General features: G+C 38.3%; 1 protein-coding gene across 7 annotated transcripts in view; it reads left to right on the top strand.

Moving 5' to 3' along the window:
- ACADSB (acyl-CoA dehydrogenase short/branched chain) overlaps positions 1 to 23171 on the top strand; it is a 59576-nt gene that overhangs the window by 1714 nt on the left and 34691 nt on the right. For 6 of the 7 annotated variants that reach the window (XM_075000498.1, XM_075000500.1, XM_075000497.1 and 3 more), the window contains exons 2-8: positions 3968 to 4103; positions 5882 to 5982; positions 6471 to 6677; positions 8582 to 8752; positions 9124 to 9249; positions 9683 to 9775; positions 18027 to 18116. In XM_075000498.1, the coding sequence (XP_074856599.1) occupies positions 3968 to 4103; positions 5882 to 5982; positions 6471 to 6677; positions 8582 to 8752; positions 9124 to 9249; positions 9683 to 9775; positions 18027 to 18116 (924 nt within the window). The remainder of the gene's footprint in view (positions 1 to 3967; positions 4104 to 5881; positions 5983 to 6470; positions 6678 to 8581; positions 8753 to 9123; positions 9250 to 9682; positions 9776 to 18026; positions 18117 to 23171) is intronic. The other variant, XM_075000496.1, reaches the window with a different exon arrangement.

The following is a 23171-nucleotide window of genomic DNA, read 5'->3' as shown; positions in this document are numbered from 1 at the left end:
TAAACAATAGAAAATCAATTTATATTTATTTAAATATTTCGGATGCTCCTACATTTTCTATTAAATTGATTTCAATGACAGCACCCAATACAAAGTACAAGTTGAATCTTTAAAACTGGGACTCTGGTCCAGCAACATCTGTGGTTTCGCAGGATAATCGATGTTCATGGACCTGACAGGCCTGGTCGCTAGGAGTCTGATGGCAGGAGAGCCTATGGCTGGGAGCCCTGCTGAGATCAGTGTCACCAGGGCTGATGGGCCTGGAGTCTGGGTGGGGCCAGCAGTCCGGCCAGGACATGCCGCACAAGCAGGACAGGCAGCCTGGCTGGGGCTCACAGTAGCTGAGCAGGCAGCCCAAGGGAGCTGAGAGCCCAGCCATGGCTTGAAGCAGAACTAGCTGGGCAGACAACAACTCAAGCACATTGTTCATTTTTAAGAACACTTGCTGCAGATTTGACAGTATGCAAAGAAGGTGTTAATGTGAGATTTCTAAAAATAGCTACAACACTTAACCCAGGGTTTAAGATTCTGAAGTGCCTTCCAATGTCTGAGAGGAGTGAAGCATGCAGCATACTTTCAGAAGTCTTAAAAGAACCATGCTTGAGTGCAGAAATGATAGAATCCAAACCAAAAAAGGAAATAAGCCTTCTGTTGGTGGCATGATGATGAAAATGAATGTACGTTGGTCCATGCTGCTTTGAATTGTTATCAAGCAGAACCTGTCATCAGCATAGACTTATGTTCATTGGAGTGAAGCATAAAGGCGCATACAATTCTTTAGCATATCCAGATTGTAAATACCTTGCAACAACAACAACTTCAGTGTGCGTGTGAGCATCTGTTCTCACTTTCAGGTGACATTATGACTAAGAAGAAGCAGCGTTATCTCCTGTAAATGTAAACAGACTTGAATGATTGAGCAAGAAATGGGACTGAGTGGTCTTGTAGGCTCTGGAGTGTTCCATTGTTTTATGTTGAACATAGTTGTTTTTTGTACATTATCCTACATTTTTCAGTTCAACTTACATGATAAAGAGATTTCACTATAGTTCTTGTATTGGGTGAAATGAAAATAGTATTTTTAGAGTGCAAATATTTATAATACAAATAAATATAAAGTGAGCACTGTTTTGTATTCTATTGTAATTGAAATCAATATATTTGAAAATACAGAGAACAATAAAATATTTAAATATTTTATTATTTAACAGTGCAATTAATTGCATAGTTAATCACAAATTTTAATCACACAATTGTGATTTTTTAATTGCTTGACAGTCCTACTTTAAGCTATAATCCTTTTTACCTCAATAACTTTTTTGACTGACTTTGACAAGCAATCTTGTCCTGCTCAGATGCATTCAGAATGTTAGTGCGAAGAGCATTTTCTTAACTTGTAACCCCACTTTTTCCATGACGTCATCTCCTTCTCTGGTTAGTGTTATAAAATACAATTAGTGGAATAAAATATGTGCTGGGTGAATAGATGTAAGTTTCTCAATTTGTAGCACTTTTTTTGACATTTAACCTATTTTTGTTTTGGCTTGATTTATTATGTGCATTTAATAGTTAAACTCATTAATCATTAATGAAGTTGTAACTTTCAGTTGTGCTAATAAAGTGAGTCTGGAACACACATAGTATGCCCTCATTAATTTAGTTTTCCATATGAACGTTGATAAGTGAAGAAATATAATGTATGTTATTGGCATCCACCAATATTCTTCAGAATGTAATAACTCCATCAAATTTTGAAGCTGAAATATGTTATCCAAAAGTAATATTGGACTGATGCAGCTACATTTTTAAATGCATTAGGCCCCGACTTACAAGTAGGTTGCATTCCTGGGCAACCACGCATAAGTCAAATTTTGCGTAAGTTGGGTCTGGGTGTGGGAGGGTCCACGTGCCTTTGGGTCCCCTGCTACTGGCTACACCTGGCTCCCTGCTCCCAGGAGTGGAGGGGAGCCCAGAGCCTGGCACAGATCACTGGTCAGTTTCCCAGCTCCCTCAAGTGGCAGGGAACTGGGAAACTGACCAGCGCTGCTGAGCCTGGGTCTGGGCTCCCAGGAGTGGTGGGCAGCTGGGAGCCTGGCGCAGCAGTGCCGATCAGTTTCCCAGGCACCCTCCAGTTGTGGGAGCTGGGAAACTGACCAGCACTGCTGTGCCTGGCTGTGGGCTCTTGGCCACTCACAGGAGCCAGGAAACTGACTAACGCAGTAGTGCTGGTTAATTTCCTGGCTCCCTCAAGTGGAAAGGAGCTGAGAGCCAGGCTGCTGCCTGGTTCCTGGCTCCTCACTACTCACAATTTTGATTTGTGTTATTGCAACAAACGCGTAAGTCGAAATTGTATGAGTTGGGTATTTCATGTTTCTCTAAAGAGCCTTAATTAATTTATGCTGTAATTATTACTCATCCTACTTACTCATCAACAATTTCTTTGCATCTATCTATGATGCCATCAAAATAATATATCTTATGCAAACTTTCTATGTGGATAGCACTTTCTCTACCATACTGCAAATTAAGGGCTAACCGATTTATTTGGACATACGCTTGAATGTATCTAATGACGTGGGTTTTACCCATGAAAACTTAAGTCCAAATAAATCCATTAGACTTTAAGGTGCCACAGGACTCCTCTTTTTGTAGATAGAGATTAACGCCATTACCCCTCTGATACTGTTAATGTAGAACTGCAAATTACCTCGCAACCATGATGTAGGCGGTATGCACAGCCCATTCACTGCTTCAGCTGTGTTAACACTCGGGTCAGCAACCCTCGGCATGGGTGCCAAGAGTGGTATGCGAGCCAGTTTTCGTTGGTATGTGAGGTGGGAGCTAAGCCCGACCTCTCTTCCCCCATGCAGCTGGGAGCTTGCTCAAAACCATGCCACCTGGGATTAGCAAAAGACCAGCTAATTCTACCAACCACCATCTAAGTGGTAAAAGCTCTGCATCTTAATTAATTTATTAATGAACTTGTTGAAAGTAGGACTATTAGTGACTTTAAAAGTATCACCAGCATTTGGACCATAGATAAAGGTCAAAAGTTCAAATTTAGGCAGTTCAACTCAAAAAGGTTGCTGACCACTGTATTAACGTTTACTTTTCTGTTCATTTCAAATTTTTGCACTCTACAGTTCATTGACACTATTTGAAATGCACCATTCCATTTAAAAAAAGAATTCAGTGCACCTCTCCTATCCTCCGCTAGATCGCCATTGCCCCTTGATGCGACTGCAGTGCTTGGCAAGTGGGGATGTGAAGACAGAGATAAGAATGTTTGCGGAACCATTACTGTGAATTTTCTAATTTCAGCTGTTTCTGCTGTATCACTTTTTGACATTTAAAAATAAGGAGACAGTTAAGGCTTATTACCAATTGGCAGTCTGTTGCTTATTGTCATTTTCATTATGCCAACTGCAGGATGTAAAGTAATTAAATAGAAACATTTTCTTCTCTGAAGTGTATTCTCACTTCAAAATTAGGTTACAGTTTATTTTGACAAGTGCCTCTGTGACGTCTCAGATGTGCTATAAATTCTAAAATTATTTTAGCCACCCATTTAGTAATCTAATATGCATCGTAGTTGAATGATTTTGAGGCTGAGGCTTAAGAGAAAGAACAAAACTTAAAATGCATGAAAGCTTTAATGAAAATAGCATATTTGTATAATAGTCCATGTAGTTGCTATCATTACTAGTTTATGGGTCTCAAGGCTAAGAAATGCTCAAAATACTGAATAGGACTATTATTGTAAGCAAACATTTTACAATTGGTTGAGCCTCTTTTGCTCCTAGTGTTCAAAAACTTGAAATTAGTAAAGTTGAAAATGACTATGTGTAATTGTATTTCCTTTTCCAGTGTAGAGTAGAAAACAAAAAACAGTAAGTGAAAAATCTATATTCCTGTTTATGAATACTCGAAGAATGTTTTTATAAGTTTCTTTATTATTTGTCAACAGCTAAAAAGAAACATACCAGCTTCTTGGAAAACTCCTCACAGTGTCTTTAAATCATCCAGATCGGAAGCTATGACAAACCTAATGCATGCTCCACTTGGCATGCTTACAGAAGAAGAGATGATGATGAAAGAAATGGGTAACCTGCTGTTCAAATTCTTAAAATGGAGTGATCTGTGCCTAGCTGTCATGAAAAAAATCAGTGTTAAATATTTGTGAGAGAGTGATTTTTGTACCTTATTTAAAGCTAAATTTTGAGGTCAGTGTGTTGATCCCAGTTTATGTGAAAATGTGATTCCGTTTAGGTCAGAAGTGACTCAGGTGACTACCCTTTGCCATAATATCTGCCATGTTATTTTTAGAAGGCTAGTTCAAACGAAGCAAGTCAAGCTACCCATGTTGGAAACTACACCACTCTCTTGCAGTTTAGACAACCTTAAGGGTAGAGTACCATAGAGTATACTGGATACGCTGCAGGAACAAAAATCAATAGAAAATGGACCAAGATATTACCACTCTGGAAATAATGTGGGGTTCAGGCTTTAATACCTGACCACACTTTTGAATGTAATAGTGTAAGAAAACTGATGCTCTTTAGAATTGACAAGTTGAATCAAGTTCTTATAAAAGATCCTGTAAGAGTCTAAGACTCACCAAATTCATTCCCAAATATCATGGTGGTTGTGATAATCAAGGGACAAGATAACAACAACTATTACTTGTTTTTTTACTGTTTTGGGGCATCACATGCAGATTGTAGAGTTAAAGTTGCATTGCAGGGATTATTTGTACCTTGTACCTTGATTCTGTATTTCACCATTTTTAGAGGATTGAGCATAGCGAATTCTATATACTGGAAGGTCATGGGGCACCACTGGGTAATCATAACTTTGCCTTACGTTTTTGAGTAGTGAGGTGCGTTTGTTTGTTTGTTTGTTGTGGAGTGGGGGTTTGGGGAGGGTTCTGTGATAATATATCATTACCTTCTCGTTCCAAAACTGAGTTTTTCTAGTGCCACTGGTTCCTTTGAAATGGTTTCCTTGGCCATAGAAGTCCCTGGATGCATGCTAATCTTTTAACTGTCCATGGTAATCTCATCCCCTTATCTCTGCCTGTCAAGAACAACATGATCCTCCCTTGACCATCCTTGCTATGCAGTGGCTGGGCAAAAGAGTTGCCCCACAGGTTGAGGACTGGGCAGAACATACAGGAACAATGCCGAGATCATTATGGAGTCACTCGGGCTTGTTTTCCTAGTGGGACAGAAATGGGGGCAATAGTTGGTAGAGGTTTGGGGGCAGAGTAAAGACTTCTTCCCAAGTTGTGGTATGGATACCTATCCACTAGGAGTTGGAGCAAAGTAGTTGTAATTGGGCAATGGCTTGATCAGACAAAGAAAGTAAGTAGAAGAAATAGATTAAGAAAATAATGTTTTTCCAGTTCATTTACAGGATTCTGGTTCAACCAAATGAATACACTCAAGCAAGGTATCTGGCTATATTCACTGAACGCATTTTTAAGCCTATAAACTCTTTTAAAAAAAACTAATATAAAATCAAATTAACTAAAAAGAAAAGTGCTTATGTCTCAATGGATTTCTGACCTGACTTTTGGTCAACAAAGTGCTTTTATATGAGAACTCTCCAGAATTAAAAAGGGTTAAATAGGTTATGCCCACTTACGTCAGCTCAGTGACTTAGCATCTGTTAAACCTCTGGCTGGGAATTACTCCAAAACATCCATATTTCTGTCTGGAGCACTTGATCTTCATTTCTGGATGCCATTGAGTTTGGGTGTTGCCTAACTTTCAGCTCTCCCTGCAATGGGCACTGAGTGATATATATGCCTTGCTACAAAATCAGTGTGTCAGATCTTATTTTCTAGAACACTTATATCCTTTGTTTTTCTTCATTATAGTGAAAAAATTTGCTCAAGATCGGATTGCACCTTTGGTAAAAACTATGGATGCGAATGCAAAAATGGACGAATCTGTACTGCAAGGACTATTTGAGCAAGGGGTCTGCAAATTTTATTATTTTAGTTCCAGGGTTATATTATGAAATGTTGCTGCCACTTGTGCACCTTTTTTTGTTTTAAATTAAATAGCTTGAATGGATGTTAGCCTTTTCTGTTTTCAGCCCAGAATTGGTCTTAACTGAGAAACTACCATTAGAAAAGTTTAACTGATGGGTTTAATTCTGACATTTAAATTCTGAGTAAACAAGACCAGAGTGGTCATAGTTATGAATTTTATATGTGTTGATAGGTCTTTATTTTGTTTTTGTATTAATAACCCCGTCTTGATCCCTATCCCTGATTAATATATTGTAGGCATTGCAGAGGGATCGGAAGAGATTTTACATGCTCTGACTTGCACAAGAAGTAATTGCTTCCTGCTTGTAAATAATATTTCCAGTCGTTAAAATATTTGAAAATCTTCTCAGTTTAAGTTGCTTTCTGTGGTAATTTGCCCACAACCATTATATCTACATTCTCTCCCTTTTAGCTGATGAGTATTGAGGTTGGGCCAGAGTACGGAGGAACTGGATCTTCAGTTTTTTCTGTCATAGTGGTGGTAGAGGAATTGGCCAAGGTTGACCCAGCTGTAGCTCTTCTGTGTGAACTCCAGAACACAATTACTAATAGAATGTTTATTGTATATGGAACAGAAGAACAAAAGAGAACTTATTTGCCCAGAGTAGCTAAAGACTTGGTGAGTTAAGTATGTTCTTTACTAAATTACATAAAATTTTACATGATTTCATGATGTCAGCATCCTGTTAGAGAACTAAATGTTGCCTTACATTCTGAGGCAATATCTGCATATGCAAACATTTGACTGCTGTTTGAAAACTGAAATCGATGTACATGGAGTGATAAGTATGAAAAATGAAAAGCCATTGCACATTTTCCAGTAATTTGGGACTGAATTTACAGTCCTTTTGCACACAATAGGCTTCAATAGGAATTGCATAAAGGTAGACACTAAGGCTGTGTCTACATTGGCACAAATCTTCGAAATAGCCATGTTAATGGCCATTTTGAAGATCACTAATGAGGCGCGGAATTGACTATTCAGCGCCTCATTAGCATTAGTACGCTTCCGGCCGTGGCACTTTGAAAGTGCCGCTTTCAAATGCCTGCAGCTTGGCGCGGCTACGGGATGGGGTCCTTTTCGAAAGGACCTGGCACATTTCGAAATCCCCTCTTTCTGTTCAGCTGAATGGAATAAGGGGATTTCGAAACGTGCTGGGTGTTTTCTAAAAAGACCCCCCTGTAGCCACACCGAGCCGCGGGTGTTCGAAAGCGGTGCTTTTGAAGCGCTGCAGCTGGAAGCATCCTAATGCTAATGAGGCACTGAATATTCAATTCAGCGCCTCATTAGTAATCTTTGATATGGCCATTAACATGGCTGTTTCGAAGATTTGTGCCAATGTAGACACAGCCGAAAGGATTACATGTTTAGTTGGTTTTCCTGCACCAAATTTTTCCAGGAGCTTTTCACTACGTTTATTATTAATGCCTGTCTATTTGTTTTGTACTGTTTACTGGTTTGAACTGAATATTAAAAAAAAAGATTTTTTTAAAAGAGAGAGACGGTGTTTATCACTGGTATATTGGCTTGGAAAGAGGAATGATTATTATGTATGCATTAGCATCAGCTGAGCAAAAAAAGTTGTTTTATAGGAAATCTTCATGAACACTCAAATCTTTTTATTAGGACTCCTAGATGGAATTTGACAGTCTTGGCTTTCTGTTGAGAGAAACTTAAAAGCAGCAGACTTTAGGGATATAAATCTATGTAATCACTCTGTATTATACTGTAATAGCCAGAAAACATTATTTTAGTTAGCTTAACAGCCACTTACTGTGGCCAAGTTTCATGTTGTCCCATTAAGTTTGTTTACATTCACGAGTCCTGGCTCTCAGTTTTCTGTGCTAAGTACTGGAGAGGTAGCCATGTTAGTCTGTATCTTCAAGAACAACAAGAAGTCCTGTGGCACCTTATAGACTTAACAGATATTTTGGAGCCTAAGCTTTTGTGGGTAAAGACCCGCTTCATCTCATGCATCTGACGAAGCAGGTCTTTACCCACAAAACCTTAGGCTCCAAAATATCTGTTAATCTATAAGGTGGCACAGGACTTCTAGTTTTCTGTGCTGTTATTTAGCTCTAATTTACCCCTAGATGTCCTCTAAGAGCCCAATAACTGTGAAAGTTTTGTAATGTGCTAGACAATATTGACTTCCAGTGGTCCAGCAAATTCTCTCATTCTGCACTGGTCAGGTACCAAGGGTACTGGACTAGAGAGGTTCAACTTATACTAGTTGACCAACTGAGGCAGAGAGAAGTTACACTGTGACTGTGTGAGTAAACTGGGAGAGCAGAGAAGATGTTGTAGAAGTCACGACTTGGTTCTCCCAAACTCTAATCTGTGGATAGTCCTGCCTTCATGTTTATAAACCTAATTGATACTACCCGTGATATGTAGCTTAAGAGTGATTGAAATCTTTATCAACTTAATAATTATTTTCCTTTCATGATTTATATTAAGGTTGTATGCAGTCCACATATTTTAAATAAAATATATAATGTAGTTTTTCCTTCAACTGTTAGACAGGCAGTTTCTGCCTTTCAGAGGCTGGATCTGGCAGTGATGCATTTTCTTTGAAGACTCGAGCTGATAAGAAAGGAGACTACTATATTATCAATGGCTCAAAGATGTGGATAAGCTTTGCAGAACAGGCAGGAGTGTTTTTTGTGATGGCAAATGTAAATCCTTCTTTGGTAAGTTGCTAAGGAAGTGTTTGTGACTATCTCCTGTGGCTGTTGATAATATCTAATGATGCAATGTGGTATAAATTCTTGATCTCTTGCGTCCACTAAAAATGGATTTTTTTAAATTAATCATATTTTCCCTGAATGAGCTATGTGACTGAAATGGAGAACTTGGTGAGTATTTTAACAAATTCATTCACACATCTGTGAATATAAAATGTCAAAACACTAACTGCCCAAACAAGGAACCCAAGCAAATATTGGCATATCCTGTGTCATCAAAGAATAAACATTCTGAATCTTAATGGCAATATAGAAATCAAATAGTCAAAACCCATTTGGTTTTATCACAAAGCCAGCTTTTTTTTTTAATTGCTTAGGGATACAAGGGAATTACATGCTTCATAGTAGATCGTGACACAGAGGGCCTACATGTAGGGAAAAAGGAAGATAAACTTGGAATCAGAGCTACTTCTACATGCCCAGTTACATTTGAAAACGTTAAGGTACTGTAAGTATTCTAGATATTTTGATAGAAATTTAGTAGTGTTAAGTGTAACTGGCATACATCTTGAGTATTCTACAAGATTAATAAAGAAGACTTGGTATGATCTTGATTTTTACAGATGCTGAATTTAGAGGACCAGGTGCGGCTGAAAATCAGGAGTTAAGGGACGTGGATTATTCACTTGGCACCTCAGTGATACAAATCTTCATTAATGGTCCACTTCTGAATGATTTTCTCTCATTCATCATATAATCCTGTGTGCTAGAGAAGGTTCTACAAAAGTATTATGGGAATTAAGTGCCCATATTATATTGCTGCCTTCAGTTCTGAGGCATGTTAAATAAAACATGTACACTGATTCAGCTGCAAGCGGTAATAGCAGTTACAGAACAGAAAAGGAAAAGGAATAATTGAATGGTTTTATTCTTCAGGTACCTGAGACCAGTATCCTGGGACAGCTTGGACAAGGCTATAAGTATGCAATTGGAATTCTAAATGTGGGCAGAATCGGCATTGCTGCACAGGTAAGTAACATTGTTTAATATTTAATGTGTTAATTCTGTAGTTTTGAATTTGGATTGAAACCTTTAAAATATAAGGAACAAGTGGTAGGGGAAGTTAAGAAAATACTTTATGAAAAGGATCTGTGTTGCCACTACATGTCTGTCATGGCTCCTTACCCACTCTAGCAAAATAAATACAGAAGTGAGGGCCAGCAAAAGTACCTCCCAAACCTTATTTACCAGGTTTTGGTATAAACTTTTTCCCCAAAATCCTGAAAACCTTAGATTTTGGGGATAAAATTTTCTGCCACCACCCAAGTAATAATAAGAAAACCAGGGAAAGACTACGTGGGAAATTTTAGCCCCAAAAGTGAAAACCAGGACACAAACATTAACCAATACCAGGTTAATAAAAAAAAAAACAACTTTTATTATTACAACAATATTTGTGTTGCAAGCCTCATAACTAAATAAAATAATTACAAAGTAAAACACATGGGAAGTCTCCACCATGGGCCTAAAACCTAGTTACAAGGAAAGTAAAAAAACATTTTTAAAAAGTACACAAACATTAAATCCCACTTTCCATACCATAAAACAATAAAGCCTAACAAACTTATCTAAACTTCACCCTACTTACAAAAGATTGAAGGGCCTGTTCTTGGAGGGAAATATTTTGTGTTTCTCTTTCTTATGGCTAAAAAGAAGAAGAAGCAACAAAGAACAAAAAAAAGGGGAGGAGCCAAAATTAATTCTTACCTACATTTTTATAGGCCAACCCCACCTGGCTAAGAAGGTTAACTCTTTTACTCCCAGGCTGCTGGCTAACCCTCATAATTATAACGATGTCACTCTTCCTTTATGTAAGATGAATTACCATTATTTCGTATAGGACTACATACATTAACCTGATTATTGTACATAGTAATGCTTTTAATAATGTAAAATTCTGTTTCCGTTGGGCTTATACATCCCTATCCTAACATGTAGCATGCTTCATCCAGTGCACTAAATGACCTAATATCAAAATTCTGATTCCATTGTGGGTGAGACCCACATCATCAGTGGGTCTTAACCCACAAAAGCTCATTACCAAATAAAGAAAATTATTAGTCTTTAAGGTGCTACAGGACTGTTTTGTGGGTTTTCTGTGAAGCAACAGAGTAATGCAGCTACCCCTCTGAGTAACGTACCTGATCCAGTGCACTAAATGGCCTAATATCAACTTTTTGGATGAAACAAAACAATCGCTCTGCTCATGAATGAGCTCACACAGGAAAATAACAAAAGACAAACTTACCATCTCATATGAATGAACACTTTTCACAGAGTAGTCATTCTATATCTGACTTTACAGTCCGTATCCTTAAAGGAAACCCACACACTATTTTCAAAAGAAGGCCTAAGAGCTTAAATTAATAACTTTGCTAAGCACTTAAAAATCATGGTCTTAATGAATACATAAACTTGGCTTTTATGGTTTATTACAACAATATATAACCTGTTAGCTCCTTATTTCTGCCTTATAACTATAGGGGTACTAGTGGGCCACTTCACCTTGAATGGTCTCTTAGAAGATAAGTGACTGCTTATAATGCACTATTTGTTTGATCTGGTATCTAGCTATAACACTCAGTACTATTCCCAAACCAGAAGAGGGGTTCTGTGTAGCTTGAAAGCTTATCTCCGTGGCATGTGAATGTTACAAAATTAGGCCAATCTAAGTTATGGAGGCATACATCAGCTGCAGTAACTTATCTTCTTTTATCAGTAGTGTGAAATCCCACTAGGAAAGTATGTGTACTGATTGTGGAACAGGTTCTGGAAGCCAGTAATAGACACTATAAGAATCTGTGTTTACAGTTTTGACCTAACTACGTTGACATGGAATCTATGGTATTCACCCAAGGGTTCTGAAAGAACTCAGATGTGAAATTACGGAACTATTAACGGTGGTTTGTAACCTATCCTTTAAATCAGCTTTGGTACCCAATTATTGGAAGACAGTTAATATAACACCAATATTTTGAAAGGGATCTAAAGGAGACCCTAGCAATTATAGGCTGGTAAGTCTAACGTCAGTACTGGGCAAATTAGTAGAAACAATAGTAAAGAATAAAATTGTCAGACACGTAGAGGAACATGATTTGTTGAGCAAAAGTCAACATGGTTTCTGTAAAGGGAAGTAGTGTCTTATTAATCTGTTAGAGTTCTTTGAAGGGGGTTAACAAGCATGCAGACAGGGGGGATCCAGTGGACATATATGCTTAGATTTCCAGAAAGCCTTTGACATGGTCTCTCACCAAAGGCTCTTATGTAAATTAGGTGGTCATGGGATAGGAGGAGAGATCCTTTCATGGATTGGGAACTGGTTAAAAGACAGGAAACAAAGGGTAAGAATAAATGGTAAATGTTCACAATGGAAGGAGGTAACTAGTGGCGTTCCCCAGGGGTCAGTCCTGGGACCAGTCTTGTTCAACTTATTTGTCGATGATCTAGAGAAAGGGGTGAGCAGCGAGGTGGCAAAGTTTGCAGATGACACCAAACTGTTCAGGATAGTCAAAACCAAAGCAGACTGTGAAGAACTTCAAAAAGATCTCAGCAAACTGAGTGATTGGGCAGCAAAATGGCAAATGAAATTTAATGTGGGTAAGTGTAAAGTAATGCACATTGGGAAAAATAACCCCAATTATACATACAATATGATGGGGGCAAATTTAGCTGCAACAGATCAGGAAAGGGATCTTGGAATTATAGTGGATAGTTCTCTGAAAACATCCACGCAGTGTGCAGCGGAAGTCAGTAAAGCAAATAGGATGTTAGAAAATAAGACGAAGAATATCTTACTTCCCCTATATAAAACTATGGTACACCCACCTCTTGAGTACGGCGTGCAGATGTGGTCTCCTCGCCTCAGAAAAGATATATTGGCGTTAGAAAAGGTTCAGAAAAGGGCAACTAAAATGATTAAGGGTTTGGAACGGGTCCCATATGAGGAGAGGCTAGAGAGACTGGGACTTTTCAGTCTAGGAAAGAGGAGACTGAGGGGCGATATGATAGAGGTATATAAAATCATTAATGGTGTGGAGAAAGTGAATACACAAAAGTTATTTACTTGTTCCCATAGTATAAGAACTAGAGGACACCAAATGAAATTAATGGGTAGTAGGTTCAAAATTAATAAAAGAAAGTTTTTCTTCAGACACCGCACAGTCTACCTGTGGAACTCCTTACCAGAGGACGCTGTGAAGGCCGGGACTCTAACAGAGTTTAAAAAAGAGCTCGATAAATACTTGGAGGTCAGGTCCATAGATGGTTATCAGCAAGGGGTAAGGTATGGTGCCTAGCCTTTTGTCGAAGGCAGGAGATGGATGGCAGGAGACAAATCGCGTGGTCATTGTCTTCGGTTCACCTCCTCTGGGGCACCAGGCATTGGCTACTGTCGGCAGACAGGATACTGGGCTAGATGGACCTTTGGTCTGACCCAGTATGGCCGTTCTTATGCCTTTCATGGAAGAGGAGTTCTTTGAGTGAATGCTCATGTGCATCCCAAGTTGGGTGTGTGCTAGCACATGCGCAGTGCCAGCAGCTTTTTGCCCTAGCCAGTAGCCATAGAGTCAGTGTGGCTCCTCCCGGAATGGCGCCTGTATGGTGACCAATATACACACCACCACTGGCTATGGCAAAAAGCTTCCGGCAACTGGGCATGTGTATACCCAACTTGGAATGGACGTGAGCAACACATCTCAAAGAACACTAGTTACAAAACAGGTTTTATTTAAGTTGTCATAATGGGACAGCTACTTTGGCGCATTGGTGGGAGCAAAATTTTTCATTCAGCTAAGCTGCCTGGTGTTGATCTACCTCTGTAGTGTAGACCAGGCCCCACTCATATGTAAGAAGCCTCTCCAATAAAAGAGATTACCTTACCGGCTTTGTCTCTCTAATACCCTGGGACTGAGATGGCCACAACAGTGAGTACAGTCCATCATGTGCACTAATTTTTCAGAAAACAAATTCAACTATTTGACAGATATTGCACAAGGTATTAATGATTTAAGAATAAGGTATAATATTTTGTGCTTACAGAATTCAGTTGCATGCTTGGCAAATGAGATTTGATACTAGCTTTTTAATCTTAATCATGACAAAAATCTGAGAAAAAAATTGATATGTTATAATTGGAGTCTACAACTGTGGTGTTTTACTTGGAAAACTGTACATTAGTTACCTTAGACCAAAATGTCATTTGAGTTTCTGAATTATTTTAAACATGTTATTTTGTTACGAGAACAGAGGCCAGCCCTATAAATGTTGATTTGGTTTTGTGGCTGTTTTTATCATTTAGCCTATGCTTTTAAAGGGAAATATAATTAATAGAAAATATATATATGCAAAATATATATTTTGGTTACGCAAGTAGAGGTGATATGTCTGCCCTATCATTTTGGAGGCTATCATTCTTCCTTATTACTTTTTCAGTTGCTGAAAATAGGTATAGTAGGTTTTTTCTGAAATGCAAACTTTCTACATGGTAATGTAGCCTGATACTAAGTAGAGTGGGCTTTTCCACCATTTTTAAAGATTATTTGTTATTAAATGTTGTCGAGTATGACCTGAAAAATCTAAAGCACTGGCTTCTGTTGCCCTCAAAGGTATAAATAACATAGCTCTTCTGGTAGTAAAATGCACTGTCAAGTTCATAATCTATTTGCTGCAAGTTACTCTAGTAACCTAATTAAAAGTTAAAGTAGATATTTGTTATATCTTAGTTAATACTTTGGTTTTTGGTGCCTTCCACTGAAGAGAAATGCACCTGAATGGAGAATCGCAATTCTAAAAAAGCTGTAGCACTGAGTTTAGTTTTGCAGCAGTAATAGTTTGGAAGTGAGCTGTGATGGGTTTGCATTGTTTCTTGCAAATGCCCACATCTGTGGAGGATGCCTGCACACCTCCCAAAGTTCAGTAAAGTCTTTTGGCTCTTTAGCCTTCAGCTGTGTCACAGTCTGTGTATCCCGAGTCTTTCAATTACTCAGCCATACCCGTTGAGTCATAATCCAGATCAGTTATGGTGGTTGTTCTCTCCTCACCCCTCCAGCCGAGCCACACTCTGTGGAGGTGCAAATCCCTTCCAGAATAAACTGTTAACAGGGCCCATCTCAGCACCCTTTTCCTCATATCTCTCAATAGATTCCTTGCCCTTCACAGGGCTTTACCTGCAGTCTGTCAACACCTACCACAATCAGCAGTGCCGGGCAGCACTCCACATGGAGCTCTCCAAAGTAGGTCCTCTTTTGGTGACCTCTCCAGTCACACGACACTGGCTCTGGTGCTGCAGATCCTTTTCACAGGTCTTTCTTGTTCCTGGTTGGCCACTTCTTCCAACCACCATTCTAGCCTTCTTGGGTACTTCTGTATGGTTTGGAGGACTCTTCTATAGTTTTTGGGATGGGGGAAGGCCATATGGGGCCTTGTCTGCCCTGTCACAATGTCTTATACATGATCATGGCTATAAAAACAGTTTCAAATAATGGTAAAATAGTTACATGTGCAAATTTGTTTTTTGTCAGACATACAAGAGTGTATTAGAATCTAATACCATATAATATATCTAATTAATAATGCACTACAACTATATTTTCTTCAAGCTTTTCTCAATTTTTATTTATTTTGTACTGTGATTCCTCCAGAATTTTAAGAGTGAGTGGAGCATCAATGTTGTTTGAGTTCCAGTGGCTGGAAGAAGCATCTGTGGAATCTGAGATAATATAACTCTTGTAATCTCTCCTACATAGCTCTACCTTGTGTCTATAATATTGCTTCACCCACTTGTTTTTATTTTTCAAACATAAATACAACTCCCCTGACCCTTTTATTGCTGGAAAAACACTTGGCTTTAAGTCAAGAACTTGTTTTCCTAAGAGTTTATAAAACACCACATTTTGAGATACCATATAAAGTAAGATAGTTAAACCAATCAAATAGTTGGCTACCAACACCACATTTTAGCAGTCCACCTTTATGCTCTAGTGGTCCAGGTAATTCTCTGTTGGGAAAAGTTTGGTGGTGGTGGTTCCCCCCCCCCCCGCCCAGAGTTCCTGTTTCAGGATCATCACAGTTCACTCTGCTCTCTTACCATCTGTTCAGCTCCGTTGTTTGTCTCCCTTTCAGTCTATTATTCTTGGTGTTGTATGTGCCTCTTGTTTGTTTAATTTTATATTTTGTTGTTGCATGTATTAGCAGCAGCAGAAAGTAGATGTTTATGTACTTACTTGGATATAGAATATCCAATCAGTTAAGATCCAGCAATCTTAATTGGTTTGATTGTGCTTCTGATTCTTATTAGGAAATTCATAACTTTGCTAGACATTAAAAATCATGGCCATAATAAAGATACTGGATTTTTGCCTTACTACAACAGTCCGTAGCTCACTAACTCCCTTTTTTGTCCTTTGATGTTTATGGTCCACTTCACCTTGACTGTCTCCTTAGAATAAGTGCTAAGTACTTATGCTAAACTAAGTGTCGCAACTAAATACAAGTTTGAACGCTCTGCATACATTTCCCATTCCAAAAAATAAAATAAAATTAAAAAGAGCTGTGTGTAGCTCAAAAGCTTGTTTCTCCCACCAACAGAAGTTGGTCTAGTAAAAGAATTTACATTACCCACCTTCTCACTATTATTAATGCAGTCTGTAACATTACCTGTCTTGGAAGTATTGCTGTGACAGCTTGTGACATCTTTTCATCAGGATCTTCTTTGTAATAAAATATTCATAAATATTAATCTGTCAAGACCTGAAAAATCCTTCCTTGATCATCCTTGTTCAGACTAATTAGTCAGAAGCTAGAACAACCATAAGTACTGTTTTAAAAAGTGTGTTTTTATAGGTTTTAATTTTCCCAAAAATTGGTAAACGGGGTCATGATATATGGCAGCTCAGACACAACTGGACCTAGAGCTCAATATGTCACCTGCACCAATTACAAATATAGTCTATTTTTGATGCTTGTTTAATTCCCACTAGCATTAATAAAACATTGTGGAATTATAGAAATGTAGGGATGGAAGGGACCTCAACAGGTCCATTCCCTCCACACTGAAACATGATAAAAGTATACCTTAACCATACATAACAGTTGTTAGTCTAACCAGTTCTTAAAAACGCCAGTGACTAATTCCACAAACTCTCTTGGTAACTATTCTAATGCTTAACTATCTTTTTAACTCCTGTCTAACAAATCTCTCTTGCTGCAGATTAAGCTAATTACTACTTGTCCTGCCTTTAGTGGACATGTAGAACAATTGATCACCATCATGTATATAAAAGCTTCTAACATAACTGAAGCCTTCTGAGGTCACCACCCCCTTCTCCCCATCCAGTAAGCTGTGGAAGTGTTGGTAATGTGCTAGATACTGTAGATTTCCTATAGTCCAGCAAATTCTCTTTTTTTTGCACTAGTCAAGTCCCAAGAGTGCTGGACGAGAGCAGGTCTCTTCGTCACAATTGAATGCCCCTTTGGTAGCTTCAGTAGAGCTGCTAAATGTTGAATAGGCATCAGGTTCCGTAAAACTTCCCTCTAAAGGCGGTCTTGCCAGAACGTTGAGACGCGTTTGCTACTGCAACCTCTGCTGTACCCGTTCTGTAGATAAATTACTCTAATTTTGTATAATGTCAGTTTGGCTCCTTCATAACAGCAACATAATTAGATAGTAAATGAGTAGTTTCTGTAGGCAGTGTACATATTTAGTCACCATTTGATTACAGTGACTTTCCTGTCTAAGTCAGTTAGGGCTTTTCACAGAATTGTTTATCTCAGATTAGAAAAGACTACTTGGGACATAATCGATGATGTGTCTGAATTTTACAGAAAAGTTCAATACATCGTTTTTCTAATGTGTTGGCTTGATTTACGGGACTTCACTGTACATGCAGATGATTATGTAAATAGGATTATTCTTCACCAGACTCATTCTCATAAGTCACCCAGACAAGGATTCTAACACTAGTAAAACCTCAGCTACATTTCTGTTTAGAATTGTTTTACTGTATTTTGTATTTACATCATCTTCGGTTTCATTATTTTTGATGCTACATACAGTATAATTCTTTTTACAGAGAATATCTAAGTTTATATCCTTGAGTGTCAAAAAATTAAAGGCACACCATCTGCCCAGAAAAAGAGTTACTGTAATTATTACCTCCCATGGGTATATTAAACTTATGAAGTTTTTACTCAGTGTAATCTTCGTATATCTGTTCATTCACAGATGTTGGGATTGGCACAGGGATGTTTTGACCACACTATTCCATACGTAAAGGAGAGAGTCCAGTTTGGGAAAAGCATATTTGATTTTCAGGTATTCTTCTGTTTACATATTGAAAGCTGTCTACTTAAAGGAGTAGTATTCATAAGAGAAAATGTCAGGAATGAATAATCTGAATAATTCTAATTCCCCAGCATTAGTTAATGTCTCTTCTTTTCAATGTCTGTTAGTGGTAAATTGAAAAGAAATTCAGATAAGCCTTAATTTGGCATGTATCTTCTGATGCATCTAGTTCATTCATTAATTAAAACTTGAACACATGCATCTAAAATACACAGCAAAAAGAACAATGTATATGTACACATGAACAGGTACACTTTAGATCCTTACAGTAAATTGTTTGTCTCAATTTTCACTACATTTTTTCCACAAGGTGGGGGTGATGCTCTCTCTGGAGACTCTGAAAACATTAAAAAGTTAGGAAGAACTGAGGAAAGTTTAATAACTAAACTCATGCTTTATACAAAAACACTTATTTCACTTCATAATATCTGTGCCCCCTACCACCCCAGTCATGTCACAAGGGATAGCATAACTAATTGATTTACGTAGCTTTTTACAAATCAGATAACAGTTATCGTATGGTCATTGAATTCCCCTTCAATGAAATTCACTACATGCTCCCAGATTATTGGCAGACATTACTGTCATCTTAAACAAGTCTTTTTTCTGCAGACTGCAGTTTTCTATACGTTTCTGGGACAGAGTTACGTATGGGTGGGATATAGAAGTAGTAGAGCAGAGGAGGCTTTTATTTACCAGTAAAATTTAAAAACTTAAGCTTCAGCGTCTCCATACTCATCATGCTACTATTCCCTTCTGCCTCAGTGCACACACAATGCCCTCTCTCTGTCTATCCTAGAGTTTCCATTCCAACACCAGACAATAGAACTACATTGCTGTTTGGTAGCTTCCACCTTCCCTCCACATTCCAGAAAACCTGTACCTTTTTTTGATCATTTAGTGATTGGAGTCAATGGCAGGTCTATATCTCTGAGCATTTTAAATCTTGTTCCATATACACATGAAAACATCCTTTGTATAAATGTATCCTGGGTTATAGCCACAGAGGTCAAATAGGAGGGAAAGGAAAACAAGGACAAAATTTAATATTGTATACTGCTCTTTGAAGATTTACATGAACAGATGCCTAGTGATTTTCACCAGAGTCAGAGCATGAGCATTCCTCCTCCAAAAATATCCTCAAGAGAAACAGATAGATTAAATCTTTCTTCATCTGGGGTAAAGTGTGGCAATTCTTTAAGTCTCTGTAAAGTCTTGAAGTCTCTGTAAAGTAGCATATAGCCCCTCAGTTTTCCACTATCAGTTTGTTTATTGCCTCTGCAATCTCCTCCTCTTCCTGTTTTCTGCAGGGTTCCTTTCCTCCCATTCCATTAGTTCCTTTTATGTCTCAAGACCCTGGTTTAATTCCTCCTTACCTGTTGTCATGTGAGTTATTTTACAGCATTTTTAGTCATACTTCTGTAATTTACATATACATTCATTACTTCACCCACCATTTACATATATCTAACAAAAAGGAATTATGGAAAGGGGTAAAAAACACTTTACTATACCATTTGTGATTTTATAGGCCTCCATTATCTTCCTTCTTAGTTGTCTGTTACAAGCTTAAACAGTCTGTTTTTAATCTCTCTGTATATGGAAGCTGTTCCATGCCCTGATTATCTGTTACCCTTCGTTGTACCTTTTCCAGTTCTAAAATCTTAGTGATGGGGCAACCAGAACTGCCTGCGATATTCAGGGTATGGGCAGACAAAGGATTTACATAGTGATATTTTCTGTCTTATGTGTGGTCCCTAACAGTTAACTGTTTTGACTACTTCTGCATATTGAGCAGGTGTTCTCATGTAACTGCCCACAATGACTGAGATCTTTCTTGAGTCCCAGCACCTAAATTATACCCCACCAGCTTGTATATATAGCCTTTTTTTCTAGTGTGTACAGTTTATCAACATTGTGCAACAAAATGGCAAATGAGATTCACTCACCTGTTTTGTGAGATCCTTTTGTAACTTTTCAGAGTTGGCTTTGGACTTCAATATATTGAGTACTAGTGTATGTGCAAATTTTGCCATCACACTGCTTACTCCTTTTTCCATGTCCTGATAAATTAAGCAGTAACAACTATCAGGGACCAGATGGTATTTACCCATAAGTTCCGAAGGAACTCAAATATGAAACAGAGGTAACTGCAAACAATGGTTTGTAGATCAGCCTATGTCAAACGCACCCTTTTATGGGTATGCTGTACATTACAGGCTCCACAACAGATCATCGGGAGAACCCCACTGTTCACTACTCTCCATTGTGAAAACTGACTATTTATCCTTACCCTTTGTTTCCTGTCTTTTAATGACTTCCTGATCCATGAGGGAACTGCCCTTTTTTCCCCACAGGGTGTGTCTGCACTTGCATTCCTCTTCCGAAAGAGGTATGCAAATGAGGTAAATTGAAAATGCAAATGAATTATAAATTTGCATATGTGACACCTCATTTGCATATTCTAATTTCCAAAGAGCTTCTTTCGAAAGAAGAAAGCCAGTGTAGATGCCACTCTTTTGAAAGTAAACCCATCTTCGAAAAAATCCTTCTTCCCTTTATTTAATGGGAAGAAGGTTTATTTCGAAGATGGGGTCTACTTTCGAAAGAGCAGCATCTACACTGGCTTTCTTTTTTCAAAAGAAGCTCTTTTGAAATTAGAATATGCAAATGGTATCGAATATGCAAATTTGTAATTCATTTGCATTTTCAATTCACCTCATTTGCATTCCTCTTTCGAAAGAGGAATGCAAGTGTAGACGCACCCTATGGGGAAAAAAGGGCAGTTCCCTCATGGATCAGGAAGTCACTAAAAGACGGGAAACCTATAGGCTGTGTCTACATGGGCTCAAATCTTCAAACTATCCATATTTCAAAGATTATTAATGAGGCGCTTAATTGAATATTCAGTGCCTCATTAGCATTAGGATGCTTCCAGCCGTGATGCTTCCAAAGCACCGCTTTTGAAAGTGTGCAGCTCAGCGCGGCTACACGGGGGTCCTTTTTGAAAGGACCCGCACCTTTCGAGGTCCCCTTATTCCGATCAGTGAGCAGGATAGGGGGATTTCGAAAGGTGCGGGTCCTTTCAAAAAGGACCCCTGTGTAGCTGCGCTGAGCTGCGCACTTTTGAAAGCGGCGCTTCCAAAGCGCCGCAGCCAGAAGTGTCCTACTGCTAATGAGGCACTGAATATTCAATTCAGCGCCTCATTAGTAACCTTCAAAAGGGCCATTGCATGGCTATTTCAAAGATTTGTGCCCATGTAGACACACCCATAGTGTGTAAAAGGAAATCATGTCTCACCAAGCTGTGTTGTCTCTTCCCCCACAAATCATATTTATCTGTGCCACATAATTATGTTCTTTGCTAGTGTTTCAATAAATTTGCCTGATAGTGAAGTTAGACTTACTGGCCTGTAATTGCCAGGAACGCTTCTGGAGCCTTTAAAAAAAAAAAACAAACACATTACATTGGTTACCCTTCAGTTATCTGGTACCAAAGCTGATTTACAAACCATAGTTTGTAGTTAGTTTTGAAGTTTCATATTTGAGTTTCTTCAGAACTCTTGGGTAAATAATGTCTGGTCCTGGGGGCTTGTTACTGTTTAATTTATCAGTTTTATTTCAAAACATCCTCTACTGACACCTCAGTCTGAGACTGTTCCTCAGATTTGTCACCTAAATAAAATGGCTTAGGTGTGGAAATCTTCCTCACGTCTTCTTCAGGGAGTACTGATGCAGAGAATCTGTTTGGTTTCTCAGCAATGGCCTTGTCCTCTATGAGTCTTCCTCTAGCACATTGGTCATCCAGTGGTTTGTTGGCAGGCTCTTTATTCTGATGTACTTTTTAAAAAAATTGTTTTTGTTTCCTTGGCTGGTTGCTTTTCAAAGTATGTTTTGGATTGCCAATTATACTTTTACATTTGACTTGAAAGATTTTATGTTCCTTTCTATTTCTCTACATAGGGTTTAACTTTAAATTTTTAAAAGATGCTTTTATCCATCTTTTATTCTGCTGTTTAGCCTACGTAGGTTTTGCGGGGTTTTTTGGCCTTTTACTTTTTTTATTTGGGATATACAGTGCTCTTGAGCATCGAATGTGGCATTTTATAATAGTTTTTATGCAGCTTGCAGGCATTTCACTTGTGTGCTGGTTCCTTTCAATTGGACTGTGTCTACACTACAGTCCCCTTTCGAAAGGGGAATGCAAATGAGGTGTCAGTTTACATATATCATGTTTCATTTGCATAATCAAATTTTCAAATGAGTCTTTCAAAAGAAAGATGAGGTGTAGGTGGGGTTCTTTCCAAATAAAACCCTGTTTTCGAAAGCACCTTCCTAAAATGCAATTGTGCAAATGAAGTGTGAGATGTGTAAATTGGTATTTCATTTGCATTTCCTATTTGCCTCATTTGCATTCCTCTTTCGAAAGGGGACTGTAGTGTAGACTCAGCCTTGTTCTTTAACCAGCTTACTCATTTTTACATAGTTTTTGAAGTTGCATGCTGCTCCCTGGGTTTCTTTGGTATTTCCCCACTACAAGAGTGTTACATTTATTATGGTCATTGTTGTGGAGTCCTTCAGACATATTCACTTATTGGATCATATCTTGTGCTCCCCTTGGAACTAAACCAAGAATTGCCTCCCATTGTGAGTATCAGCAGTAGTTGCTCCAACAAACAGTTATTAATGGTTCTAGAAATTTGATCTTTGTATCCTGTCCCAAGGTGACATTTACTCAATAGACAAAAAGTTAAAATCTCCAGTTATTACTGGGTTTTCTATTTTTGTAGCCTCTCTAATCTCCCTGAGCATTTCACATTCATCATTGCTATCCAGATCACATAGTCCAGTAGTATATTGCCTACTGTTATACTCTTATTATTCCAGCATGGAATTTCTGTCCATATAGATTCTACACTACAGTTTGATTACATTTGATTTTATGTTTTCTTCCATATGTAGTACCACTTTCCCACCAGTGTTGCCCACTTTTATTCTTCTATAGCTTGTTTCCTGGTATTACTG

Source organism: Carettochelys insculpta, chromosome 7 (assembly GCF_033958435.1).
Source record: "Carettochelys insculpta isolate YL-2023 chromosome 7, ASM3395843v1, whole genome shotgun sequence".
In the NCBI taxonomy this organism is placed as follows: Eukaryota; Metazoa; Chordata; order Testudines; family Carettochelyidae; genus Carettochelys; species Carettochelys insculpta.
This window is presented reverse-complemented; position numbering and strand designations above follow the sequence as displayed.